At 40.7% G+C, this 14347-nt stretch overlaps 1 protein-coding gene across 22 annotated transcripts in view; it reads right to left on the reverse strand.

The window, feature by feature from the left end:
* Nucleotides 1-10507: 10507 nt before the first annotated feature.
* Nucleotides 10508-14347, reverse strand: part of LRRFIP2 (LRR binding FLII interacting protein 2) — a 51508-nt gene continuing 47668 nt past the window's right edge. For all 22 annotated transcript variants that reach the window (XM_079301941.1, XM_079301934.1, XM_079301936.1 and 19 more), the window contains 4 exons: nt 13714-13834; nt 12643-12722; nt 11644-11748; nt 10508-10901 (listed from right to left, as the gene is read on the reverse strand). In XM_079301941.1, the coding sequence (XP_079158067.1) occupies nt 10791-10901; nt 11644-11748; nt 12643-12722; nt 13714-13834 (417 nt within the window). In that variant the 3' untranslated portion in view covers nt 10508-10790. The remainder of the gene's footprint in view (nt 10902-11643; nt 11749-12642; nt 12723-13713; nt 13835-14347) is intronic.

Raw genomic sequence — 14347 nt, forward strand, 5'->3', positions numbered from 1 at the left:
TCTGAGTCTTCAAGTTTGACTGGTACACCCACAGCAAAAGACTGGGCTTCATCTTCAAAATGTGAACAGCTTATGTTCTGCAGTTTCAATTTGTTTTTTTGGTGAAAGCACTGTTTCCACCAGGAGGCCTTTTTAAACCAGCAACCAAAACCAGATCACTGATTATGTTTAACTAACATACACATTTTTCCATTTGAGTCTTTAGTGTCTTTCAGTCTACAGTATTCCCAGGGATCATGCCGCTGCAAAAAATTTCAAAACTCTCCACACCAGAAAGATTGACTGTACCTGGAGCCTCAGCATCCTAACCAGTAAATAGGTTATTTAATTCATGACCTGCAACATAGGTAAACCAAGATTTTCCAATTCCACTTTCTGTGTCAAAAACAGACCTTAATTTGCAGTGCACTGGAACTGCACAGCATTACACTCTTCATTGTCCTGATGCTTCCTCACCCCCAAGGAAGAGCTTTAAGACCCTTACACCAAGACACTGCAAAAGTTTCTTGCTGTTTTATCAAGTCCTAACTCTTGAGAATGCTTTTAACATCTGTCTTGAATATACTTGAATATACAATGAATATCTTGAATAGGTACAGAACATACCTGCTCATCTTCACATGAGCTTGCAAAATAAATGCAAGCAAATCCTCAGTGCAAGGAAAAACACATAGAATGTGCACATGGGCTTGCAAAGGCCATGAAAGGTTATGAACACTTCTGCCCCAGGGCTGACAATTCTATTTCTGCAGGTCTCTACTTCTTGGGGAAAATAAATCCTCTTCCTTCAGAAAGCTTTGGGAAAGGCCATTGTCCAAGCTCTGACACACTCCTTTAGGCAAATTTAAGGACAGAGTAACAGCCAGACAACACATTTGTCCTGAATGTGCTTTCTGAATGAAAGACTTGGCAGGAATAAAAATCCTTCCTTCAGCAAAGGTCTTCCAGTGAAATCCTGGGTCAGAAAATAAAGGGCTGTGTCAGGTTTCAGGAGCCAGATAACTAGCACCTCCAACAGCATAGCAAGAGAGGCAGCTCGACTCCTGGCTCTCCACAGGACTCAGACCAATAGTTTTGCTTTTCTTTTTACCCAACACCATTAAGAGTGATAAGGAACCCTGATGAACTATCAAAGTGAGTATTGTTAAGGATTGAGACAGTGTTGTCAAAAAAACCCACTCAGAAGCTGGTAACACAGCAATTAAACTGTGAAAAATATCAACTTCTATAACTCTGAAAGGTTCTAGAGGACACATTTAGTCCCCAGTGGTTCCCCCAAAGCTGAGGACACAACATTCCTGAGTGCAGCTCACCAGTCACTCCTACACAAAGAGGGGAAACCTGATCATGTGTCCCCTCCCACCAAGGACAGGACCACTGGGGACATGCAGTAAGAGATTAACAGCTGCTGTGTGTCAGAAAGGGGCCACATTTCTATCTTAAAGATCCCACCTCTACAATACTTCACTGAAAGCTCTTCAAACCTTGTGTTCATCAAACAAAAAACTGTTAAGACCTGCTGCTCCTTCCTGCAATTTGGGCTTTACTTTAATTAACTCACAGCAAATTCCATAACCATTCCTGCCATGAATCTCTGGGGAAAATATTGTCTAGTTACCCTACCACACCACATCCCAGTAAATTCAGTGGGGATTATTCTGGGTTTATCTGTGGGTTACTCAACACAAAATAATAAGGAATTTAACAGTCTGCAAATGTAGAGACAAAGCACAGCCTTGGGACGTGTAAAAGCAACTTGGCTGAACGTTTTCACCACAAGGGTGTCAGAACACCATTGATTCAGTACCTGTGCTCTGTAGATGGCTCTCTGGTACAGAATTTGCTACTGGGACGGTGGCTAGGGGAAGTGCAGACCCTAGGTACCAGGCTTAGGCGCTCAGGATTTGGGTGCACAGCTGTGGAATAGAGCCCAAGTGCCTGTCCTAGCTACTCCAGAAGGAAAACTGGATGTCTGAGAGTGTGGTGTGAGAAAGCCAGTGCTCAGATTAAGGAGGATGAACCTAAAAGACAGCTTCCAGTCCCATTCCCTTGCTTTTAGGCAAGAACTTCTTGGCCTTCTGTAAAGCATAACTCCCACATTATGGAGCAGTCTCTCTGGAGAGTGGATCTTTGGTCTTTCCTGGTGCTCTTCATTTCAGCACTGACATCTGGCTGTGTTTTCCCTTCTGATGAGCCCTTGCCTCATTTCTCATGTACCAGGAGAGTACTGTCTGCTGAGAGGCAAGGAAGGAGCAAAACCCTGCCACAGGTGAAATCTACTGGGTGTAGGTGTCAGGGCTCTGGTGGCTGGGACTGTAAGGGGCTCACGGTGAGGAGAGGCTGGGGCTCCATCTCACAGCGCCTTTTGTCCCCGTATTTGTCACTCTGCAACCACTTTTCACTAAGAGTCGTCTCTGCTTCAATAAAAATCTTCGTGGGTGTTAGAGGACTATTGCAACACAAGCAACAGATACAATGGACTTCCTGCTACGAGATCCCGCGGTGCCCTCTGGACAGACGGACTCTCCTAGTGTGATCCCGCAGTGCCCTCTGGACAGACGGACGCTCCCTGTTCCCAGTGTGATCCCGCAGTGCCCTCTGGACAGACGGACGCTCCCTGTTCCCAGTATGATCCCGCAGTGCCCTCTGGACAGACACTCCCAGCTCCCCGCGTCCCCTGCTGGCCGCGCTCACAACTACACCCAGAGGGAAAAGTAATAAGAATTTGGAGGGAGAAGTCTTCTTTCTATTTCCAGAAGGGATCACAAGTTAGATGTATAGAATGTATAGAATATATATGTATAGATGTATAAAATTCTGATTACAGACTCCTAATTTCAAATTGAAAAATAATCTAACTATAGCTTACTTCTCAAGGGGGTAAACACTGTTTTGTATGAGAAGGAGCTAGCATTTACAATGGTTACAAGAGAGGTACTCAGGATCTCTAAACTATCATCTATCATTTAAAGAATTATTTACTAAAACTAACACTGTAAGGAGAGTATATTATAGGCATATTATATATATTATACATTGAGATGGCAGGAATCCTGAGTGCTGTAGCTTTGAACAAGCCTCTGATCCACATGCATCACACCAGACAGACCTTGACAATAGGTGAGATTTTTTTTTTTTTTAATTTGGTCATTTGAGTTATATTCTAATTTTTTTGTAAGCTCTATTTATAAAGGATGTTCACAGAAGGATTTCTTACTATGTTTATAGATGAAACCACAGCCATTGAAGTGGCATAACCACTGCTGCCAAGTGGGAGCTTGCCTGCAATTTACTAACTTACAATGATATGGCTGAGTTGGCCCTGCAGTCACAGAACCTGTGCAGCACACAGAGCCTGAGGCCATTTCATATGTGCAGGACAGGCTGCACTGCTGAGGTTAAGTGTTTTATGGACCCCTAACTCCACAATGCACAGGGGTCTCCAGCCAGAATCATTACACTCCACCTATTAAACCACATGAAGCTTACCTTTCCCTAAGATCTTGGAGATTGTATGAAGAATGAAAGCACTTCTCAGACTTCAAGTACAAGGCACAATAAAGCAGACATGGTCTGCTCAAGATAACTAGCTCCTCAAACAAAATATCTTCTCCAAGGTTATCAATATCCTCTCCCAAACCATCACTAGCCTCCTGGCATAGCAAAAATCCTCCAACTGTATTTTTCAAATAAATATTTTCTAAGGGTACATAGTGCTCTTAGCTAGATGTGTATTTTCCCCACTAACTGCCCTTTTCTAACAGTACACAATGAACAGAAACAACATCCACTCCATCTGGATTTTGAATTTACCTACTATCATCTACTGATATACAAGTTATTTTTGACACACTGGAAGAAAACCCTCTAAAGAGTAGGGCTGTATCTGCCCAGTGTCAGAAAGGCACACCAGAAAATATGGAATTATGGGCTGTTATTGATTGAGACTTAATCTGGAGCTCCATTATCTAAGGCAGAGAAAGTAATGATGCTAAGTATGCTACAATGTATGATACCTAGCATTTGCTAGAGGTCCTATGGCAGTTTCCAGAGACCAGTCTTGCTTTCTTGACGGTCCTGGGCATACCAACACAGAAATGAGAAGCAGCACCACACTCAGGTTGAGAGGGCTTCCTATGCTTCAAGCTTTGCCCAAAGCTTCCTTTGTAGTCACAGGAGACAGTCACTGCAGGCTGCAGGGAAACTAAAGTGACAAAAGGAGGAAAGAGGTCACCCTGTTTACATCCTTCTGATACTACAGAAGGGTACAACTGCAGGTTTACAGCCCCCACTGGAATTACTGATTCTCAGGGCAAGCCTGTATGTTTTAGGTCAATAGTCCTAACAGTGTATTATGAAGGAACATAAGAAAACACTCAGCAGGCACTGCCTTCTTCTGAACCACAGAGACTAACATGGACAAACCAAGCATAAGAGTGACTTCTGATTACAAACTACAGAAAAAAAGGAGTCTGCTGCCTCTTCACATGGGTCAGGTGAGGCTGTGAATCACTTCTCTGCCACCATAACCCTGGGATGCACTTGTCTCTTCATATCCTCACAAGGGAAAAAGCCACTTCAAAAAGCAGCAGATAAACAAATAAAAACCAGCCAGTGCTACACATCCTTAAAACAGTTTAATAGATATTCCTCTAACACATCACCTACTGCAGTATTAACAGTGTCAAATCCCAAGCAGAGAACTTCCTTGGTGTTTTGAAGTTACATTTTATCAGGTACAAATGCATGGAGCCCATTAGAACAAAGCAGGGAAGCTCTCTGCTGCCAAGGCTCTACCCTTAAAACACCCCCTCGCCCATTCCTCAAAGCAGAGCATCTCTTACAGTCTTCATAGCAAGCCAGACCAGCACCAAATCAAGGCTGAATCCAGATTCTCTTTCTTAAACCACATTTCTCACTGTGACCACTGATTTTCTGCTCCAGCTGGATAGCCAAAGCAGAGCTAACAGACTGGCTAAACAGTGGAAAGACTGATGTCTCAAGGTATTTTGGGATGCATGGGGGATAATGTGGGGTAGGTCAGATGTTGCCCTGGTAAGACAGTGAACTGCCCCCCACCACCCACCCCTAGAGCCTGTATCCCAGCCCCAGACTGTGTGCCAAACATCAACACACAAGGCAGTGCTCCACTCTTGCCTAACCCAGCTTCTGAGTGGTCAAATGACTGGAAGTCCCACCTGTAGGGAAGGCCCTGGAAGGCCAAGGCTTATTTAAGGCTTAAAATGAGGGCAGTGCACTCTTTGACCCTCCCTTCCTCTCGGAGTTTGTATCTGAATGCTGCTGGAACCCAGGAGCTGGCTTTTCTGTATCCTTTATATGTGTGTTTTTCTATAGCTTTTCTGTCTTTCTTCTTTCTAATTTCCTCAACTGGAAACATTTTGAGTAACTTAACATTGAACTGGTTTAAAATTTACTAAATTGAATGGGCCAAATCAATGCTTTGAGCAGTGTATTATGTTGATTGGATGATGTACTAAATCTTTTGCCAAAATTCCCTGACTTTCTACAGTTTGCCAGTAAACCTTTGTTTTGACCTCTCGAGAATATCTGGTCAGTGTTTCTCCCATGCATCTAACCCAGAGTACATGAACCATGTAAAGTCCTTTTATTAGAGCCTTACACACAGGTGCTTACACAGACACCACAGAGGAGGAAAAGAGTGCACTGGCTGCATTATGCCCAGACTGGACTGCAGAACCTGGCAGAGTACACTTAAAGCAACCCCTGAAGCTACATAAGATCCACCATCAGCTCTCCACTGTACTTCCTAATGCATTTATTACCAGCTTCAACAGAAAACACCAATCCTGGCATAAAGAGACCTGAGAGACACAAAAATTCAGATTCAAGTGGTCCTAGACATTTCCTTAAATCCCCTAAATGCTATAAAAGTGCTATTTCAAACATGACAGGAAAGTCCATCTTTATTGGACAATTATCATTATATGGGACATTCTAAAATGAAAAATAACAAACAATATTTCTACTAGAAGATGGTAAGTGAGCCAACTACAGAAGGCTCTGCTGGACCTGCTGTTTGTAAATAGTGAAGGACTGGTGGGTGATGTGACAGTCAGAGATGACCTTGTGCACCATGACCATGAAATTATACAGAGTTTGTGTTACTTGAAGAAGTAAAGAAGTGGATCAGCAGAAATGCTATCTTGGATTTTTGGAAGGCAGACTTCAGCCAGTTGGGGATATTGGTTGACATAATCCATTGGAAGGCAGTCCTGAGGAAGCAAAGGGATCCAGGAAGGCTGGACATTCTTCCAGAATGAAATCTTAAAGGGACACAACCAGGCTATCCCCCATGTACTGAGAGATAAACCAAGAAAAAAAATACTGGCCTGGCTGAAAAAAGAGCATTGGCTGAACTCCAGAAAATGGCTCAACAACTCATGAAGAGTACAAGGATGCAGAAAAAATTAGAAGGGACAAAGCACAAGTAGAATCTAATCTTTCTGTCATAAAAGACTACAAAAAATGTTGTTACAAATGCACCATCAGCAAAGGAGGAATACAGAGAATCTCCCTTATCGGATGTGGGAGGAAACATAGTTTAAAAGGATGAGATACTTAATATCTTCTTTCTCTCAGTCTTTAATAGCAAGACCCCTTGTTCTCTGGGTACCCTGCACCTCGAGCTGGAAGACAGGAACAGAAGCAGGGCAGGAGCAGAATGAAACTCATAATTCAGGAGAGAATGGTCAGTGACCTGCTATGCCAATTAGACATCTGTGAGTCTGTGGAGCTGGATGAGATCCACTCAGGAGTACTGAGGGAGCTGGTGGAACAGCTCACCAAGCCAACATCAATCATTTATAGACGTCCTGGATAACTGGGGAGGTCCCAGGTGACAGGAAGTTGGTAAATATGACACCTTCCTACAACAAGGGCTGTAAGATCCTGGAAAGTAGAGGCCTGTAACCCTTATGGCTCTCCCCACACCAGCCACGGGGACCTGCACTGCAGCTAAAGGCTGAGAGCATCATCCTCAACCCAGGCACCTGTGAGATGGAGCTGATAACCTCAACTGCAGCACAAATCTAAAGAACATCCTGTACACCTTGTTTTCAGGTGATGCCTGGTCAGGCACAAAAGAGCAGACTTTTCTGGAGTGGGTATAATTCTTCAAATTGCTTTTCTCATGGGAAGTGAGTGGGGATGGATTTTGTGGAATGGAAGCCAGCTGGGACTGGTGTGGGGGGAACCAGCCCAACAAAAACAACCAGTGGAGGGTTTCAAGCAGGTTTGCAAAACCTTTGAGCTGGCCACTTTCGTTTACAGGCATGGAAGGAATCGTGATGCTCCACCCCCCTCTTCTGGCTTGGCCGTCGATATTTTTCTTGACTGATGCAGGGTACGGGCAGATAAAAGGCAGTGTTATCCCTACTCCTGCATGGGAATTTTCCTTGCAGATAATGCTTGAGTCTTCCTCAGGCCTGTGATACACTAAAAACATTTTACCTTTCATCGTGTTTCCAGGTTTGTGTTTTTAATTTACTTTCATGCATTTGTTATTTGTTTTCTGAAGAAGAGTCTAGCTGGTGCCTGGACTGCATTGGGAAGTGACTATCTGCAGAATGAATTCCCTGGCAGTGCCAACCTGGCAGGCACCTCCTTCAAGACGGATGAGGACATCTGGGATCAGCTCCTCTTCCAGCAGCAGGTCTCTTAAGGTGGGTACCTGGCCTCACAGTACGGGTAGCACAGTAGAAGACACTAGTGGGCACACATGCTTCCCTCATCCTTGCAGGTGTGAGGAGGCTGATCTCCTGGTTAACTGGAGGAGGTGGCACAAGTCCTGCTATCCTGCTCTCTCAGAATTGAGAATTGACAGGTTTGGGTGCAGCTCTGAGCACTGCCACTAACACGGCTGCCACTACAAATGGAGAAGGCTGAACAGGAACCTTCTCCAACTGACCATTTTCTGGTTTTTTTCCCCCAAACTGCCAGGACCTTATGACAGCAAAAGAGCATCACTGAGGCTATCAAAAATAATTTTTTTTGTAATCACAGTATTTCTTTTATCTTTTTCCAAGCTTTTGATCCCCTTCCTCTAGGATAATCTTTTGTGTCCTTTACGCACTGCCTTGATCGGAATTGGATGGGGGTTAAGCAGCCTGAGAAATGAAACAACAGCTCCTGCTGTTTCAAACTGGAGTAGCTACTTCAGTGAACTGCCACTCAGGCACATACCTTTTTGGTGCTGCTGTCTGTCCCCTAACAACACACTCACCAAATCTTTCACCCAGCCCTAGCAGCCCTCCATAAATAAAACCCCATAAACTTGAGGGAAGGACAAAACAAGTTGGATGTTAAAAGAACATGCCCTCAATAAAACAAAAAATGGTATTATGCAATGTTAGTTACCTTAATGCCTACCTTGTACTAACTTCATGCTTTTGTGAACAGTAATTTGGGATAACCCTACATGAAAGAGCTACTAAAAACTGTCCCTGTCCCTTTGCAACCATCAATAAAATTACCTGAATAAAATAAATAAACACAACCTACCCTTTTTTCCTCAACCAAACCCCAGTTGAACTGACCAAATACAGTGACTTTTTCCATAAGCATTCCATAATTACACCTAATGCTTGTTTTTTATTTGGCCAACAAACAAGGTGTGGTCTCCAGCAATATTGGCACCATCATGTTGTATTCACTTGCTTGTTACAGCTATACTGGTTCTCTGGTTTGATTAAATAAACTGTGCTCTGGTAAAAGTAATTGTAAAAAGCTTTCCATATTGCTGTCCAATTTTCACTCATTATTACTTTTTTCTTCATGCCTATACTGTATCAAAACAAAATAATCATGTCCTTTTTCTCCTCCCTTACTACTGCTTTTCCTGGTACCTCCCATTGGGAATCTTGTTCTGGATATCTTGTTGAATTTACTTTAATTCAGCAAGAACTGTAGCAAGAACTTGGGAATCTCTTCAATTAATATGCCTATTCTAACAGAACTGTTAATAACTTTTCTTTTAAAAACTACTAGAAATCTTGATTTTAAGAAAGAATGTACCGATGCCTTGCCTCTACCCCAGAAAACGTCCTTATCTGACTGTCATGGTTTATAATTGAAGCTGCAGTTTTCCTGGTGCCATAAAATGTCCAGTTTCAATGGGGTGGTTTAGAGGATGTGAATGAAAAGAAAGGTCCCCTACCACATGCCAAATAAGGTTTCACACTGAAAACCTACAAAGTATCCGTTTATCTTCAGAATACTAATCAAGAGTTGAGAATTTCTACTGAATAAGTACATAAAAAAAAGCAAAGAGTAAACAGGACAATGATCTATGTGATCACCAAAGTGTAATTGTCTCAATAAACAGGCCTAAGTAGATCTACTACTTACAGGGTATCTCAACAGGGAAGGAACTTTATTTTCCAAGGACAGGAGACATCCAGAGACAGAAAGCTTTTGTTTTGCGTTGTCAAGATGAGTGCTCTTTGCAAACAGCTCTGGTCAAGCAGAGGTACTAAGTCTCAGGATTGCACAGGTCCTGAAACTTGCCTTGCTTTGAGAAATACTCCTAGAAGAGTAGCAATTTCCAAGTGGAAAACACCTGCTGCAAGTCCAAAAGAATGATTCCTCTCAGACCAAGGCTGCTGCTGGCCTCAAGAAAAGTTCAACACAGACCATTTCAAACACTTAACAACTGCCACTGCAGGTGCTACTGATGTCCTACTTGTGATGTGTCAACTTGAAGAGACCAAGTTCTTAATAGGATTCACTGTCTACAGGGAGTATGCTACAGACAAAACCCACACCATTCCAGAAAATATACCTTATGCAGCTCCTCTGCTCCATGGCAGTACTGTCAAACAGTAGCAGACTAGGTTAAGAAAAAAAATTCAAATTCACTCTTACAGAGGCAGAAAGATACTTGTTAAGAATATGAAGATCAGATTCTTCTACAGATTTTGCTCTGTCCTGTAATCATCTCAGTACTCAAAAGAAAACACAAAACATCCAGTTTTGGTCAGTAAAGTGTCCATTTAATAAATGTGTCCTTAGCCACATTTCTCACCCCGTTCCTCCCCCCATAAAATTTCAATTTGCACTTAAGCAGATGACACAATTTGATGGTGCACAACTTCAGTTTTTAAATCTGCACTCTTAATTCTAAGAGTATCAGGGGCTAGTATTGACAAAATTACACAGAAGTCAGATGTGCCCATGCAAAAGAAGCAGATCTTTATATACAGTCCCTATTTTTTCTTATAAATTTAAATATTTTAAAAAATGTATTTTCAAAATGTATAAAGTTTAGGGAATACCCCAAATGTATCTTAAAATAAAATGCTTTCTGGTTTCAAAGGTTATTTCAACAATGAAGACTAAATTGCACCAGATAAAAGGCACTTGTGCTGTGTGATGTCTTAAGCAAGTATATGTTAGTTTCATAATACAGTGTCTTGAATTCATGCAGCTGTCTCTGAGCATCAAGCATCATTAAAGCAGCCAAAAGAGATCGTGAGTAAACTTGATTCCACAGTTGTAAAAACATACAGCATTGTGCTCCATCTTTGACTCTAGAATCAAACACTACTGAAAAATTGCTGTCATTCACATGGGAATTCAAACTACATTTCATTCTCTCATAAATTACAAAAAGTATGTCATTTAATTATGAAACTAAACCACCAGTGAACAGCTCAGTGTTCAAATAGTTTGTGCCACTGAAAGTCTGTATGTATAAACAAGCTAGGGACTAGTTATTCAAGGAGCAGTGCATCGTATTTTCAATTTCCATTTCACTGTTGAGATAAAAGCGCAGTCCTATTTGCCTTCATCTTCTCCAGCCTTTTCATTAAATGGCTATTGGTCATTTCCATCTCTTCTATCTTATCCAGTGCTGTTCTTAACTATAAAATGAAAACAAAAAATATGATCACTTTAGTTTATTTGGACTTTGTGCTGTTCTCAAGATTGGTAAGAAGAATAAAAGTATTGTTTCATAAGAATGCCACAGAAATTAAGATATAACACTTTCATATTGCAGGCATATGAAACAGAATTAAGCTGTTAAAAATAATTGCAAAGCAACTGAAACATGAAGTGTATTCATTCTGAAAGAATTAGGTGCCTTCAACCTCCCATTACACAAAAGCAATTTACCTAGAACAAGGTACTGTCCACCATTATTACCTGCACACAGATACACATTCCTATCACAGGAAGCAGACACCATGCTAGTGATCCAGCAGTTCTTAAGCAAGATCAGTAACTCAGTTAAATACAGCTCCTTCTCAGAATCCTGTGAGGTGTAAGTTGGAAAATCCCAGGCTGACACTTGACATAGGGACCATTAATCCCTCTAGCATTTTTTGTAAAAGGACAACTTTAAAATATTACAAATTAATCACATTTAGAGAAAAATACTACTTAGATGCTTCATTTCAAGAAAGTACAGCATTGAATTGTAGTTAGTCTCACTTTAATGTGCTAGATGACTTCTTAATGTCATATTGAGACTTGAAGGTCATCTCAAAAAACAATTAAAAGCTGTAATCAAAGATTACAAAAAACCCAGAACGTGGAAGCAAAAGACAGAGCAGCTCAAGATGGAAAGGAACATAGAGTTGGAAAGGAAACCAAATCAGTTACCTCTCGCTGAAGCTTCCTTTTTTCAGCTTTGAGTTCATCTTCTACTTTTTCTGCATTTTCTGCTGCATTTTTATACCTTGCAACCTGTCCCTCAAGTCGTCCAATCTGTAAACCCAAACAAGACAAAAGGAACATACACAGGTGTTCCACCTGGATTTCACCTGCCACCAGCTGTTCTTCCAAGGACACAGCTGAGAAGATAGAGATGGTTAAAGAACAAGCAGAGAGAGAAGAGTTGGAATACAATAAATCAGACTGAGAAACACATGGGATTAAAAATGAAAGTAGAAAGTTGAAAAGCAAGAACTGTATGAAAAGGTGCAAAGTAGAAAGGAGACTGTGAACTGCCATCAGGACATGATGAAAGAGGTCTTGAGTCCAAGCACAGAGTTCAGCAGTAAGGAGAGGACTTGAGATAAATCCTGACTGCAACCTGCAAATGCTAAAACCAACAGTCTGGATTGTTCTATGCACAGCTCCCTGCTACCCCTAAATCCACATGATAGGCTACTAGACTGAATCTGTGCAAAAGAGAAAAGATACGCATCTGTGATTTAAATGATAATACTTCATTTAATTTTTAGGTAATAAGATGGAGTTAAATTCCTAAAATGCAAAAGTACAGCAGATTATAAAGAACTGAAGATACTAGCTCAAGGAAATCAATTTATATGTAACTTATTACTCTTAACAAAATTGTAAATACTGCAGAAGGCACAAGATTTACTCTCTAAAGTTGAGAGTTATATATCTATGAAAAAAAAAATCACAGTTTGTAAGTCAGTAACACGGTTTTATAGCTCAGCATTTCTGCAGATTTTCTCTTATGATTAGGCTGTGCACAGGTATTTAATTGAAAGAACTATGAAAAAATGTGGTGTCATTTTATAAAAATTAAATATCAAACAGTAAATCAAATGATGCAATAAACTTTCACAGTTCTTGTTGAAAAAAGTAAAAGTGTGCACTGTAATAACAAACTTGAAGAAAGGCACTTACATTTTGTTCCAAAGTAGTTATATCTTGTTCAGCTTTTGAAAGCTTAAATTTATATTCACTAATTTGTCTGTTGGCATCTCCTAAACAAAAATTGATATGAATATGTTAGTCAAAGGAACTCTCTAAACTAGCAATTTCCCTTTTAATTAAAAATCATTAAACAGACAATTTTATTGAGAAGCCTATACCCAGGATTACAAAGAAGTTAATGTTCCTTCAGGAATCTACAAGAGTATTGAAAGGAAATAATTTTCCTTTATTTAGGGAACACAACTACTGTCTCTATAAAAGTGTGCATTAAATCTCACATGCACCAATGAGATACATACCTTTTAAAACACATGTTTATATCAGCAAACAAATTCCTTAGAGAACAGAATCAACATAATAATCACTATACACTGCAAAATGTCAGACCACAATAAACATAATACCAGCAGCATTCAGCTTAGACATCTGTAATAATATCTGAATAAGGAGCACAAGACTTGAACCTGACTGATGAACTCTAAGGAGCTTGGCAAGTTATTTTGGTGTTATATTTGAGTCCTCACATTGCCAGTGCTTTGTTCATGTTCATTAGCACAAGCATACTAAATGACAGTCTGTGAAGCAAATGAGTTTTCAGCTGAATAGCTTGCTTGAAATGAAGAACATCTTAGTGCTTCTATGAAACACCATTAAACATTATGTTAAATAAATTTTCAGGTTTTACTTCAGGCCAATTGTCTTTTAGATTAGGTTTCTATATCAAAGCTTGAAAAAAATCATCCCATAAAATATATTTTAAAAAAACTTAGCTGAAATTCTATTGTCTAAAAATTGTATCCAAGTAGTGGCACCTACTCAAGGCAAAGTTATCAACTGAAAAATAGCTTCCCAGAATGTTGCTCTTCAACACTGAAAGAAGCAGATTTTTAAGCCATTCTGCAGTGAGAATGCCATGCAAGGACATACCTCAGCAAAAACCCATCTGCTCAACAATACAACCACTCACCATACTACTAGTGCACAAGAGGAGCTGGAAGTCCTCTCTGCATGAGTAACTTTGAACAGTAGCCATATACCTACTTTGCATTTCAATTAGCTGCAAGTCAGAGCCATTCTCCAAGCCTATTATATCTGGATTCATGCCATCACTTTTAGAGTATTTCTGTCGTTCTTCTTCCAACTGCATCTTCAGTTTTCTAACCTGAAAAAAGAAGTGTTTCTTTATGAAAAAGAGACTCCCAGAAGTTCAGTAGCTGTATTTAAATGTTTAATGGTAAAAGGGCAGAGTAGTCCTGAGATGCCATGGGCTGAGAAGTTTCTGTAAACAAGAAGAGCAGAGCCATGCAGGGGAGTCAGTCCCTGAGGTCTGTGGCTGTAGCCCCCATCACTGGGTGAGCACCCTCTGCATGTCAATGCACAACCCAAGCTCACAGTTTGGCCAGTGCTGCAGGGATGCCTGCACAGTGCAGGAGCACCTAGTAATGAACACAGCTCACTTTTCAGAAGAGGAGATGTCATTAAACTCCATTTATGGCTTCTTTTACTGTGTATCTTTCACACTCTAAAAAGTGATATTGAACACTATCCTACAGAGTTTACAGACAATAATCCATGGCTTTTTTAGGGGGTCCTCTCTCATACTCCACCTGGAAACAATGGTCCTAGGTAAGTCTGTAGTGCACATTAGTTTTTAATAGTTCAATTTCATGCTACA

The sequence above is a fragment of the Erithacus rubecula genome (assembly GCF_903797595.1).
Source record: "Erithacus rubecula genome assembly, chromosome: 3".
NCBI lineage: Eukaryota > Metazoa > Chordata > Aves > Passeriformes > Muscicapidae > Erithacus > Erithacus rubecula.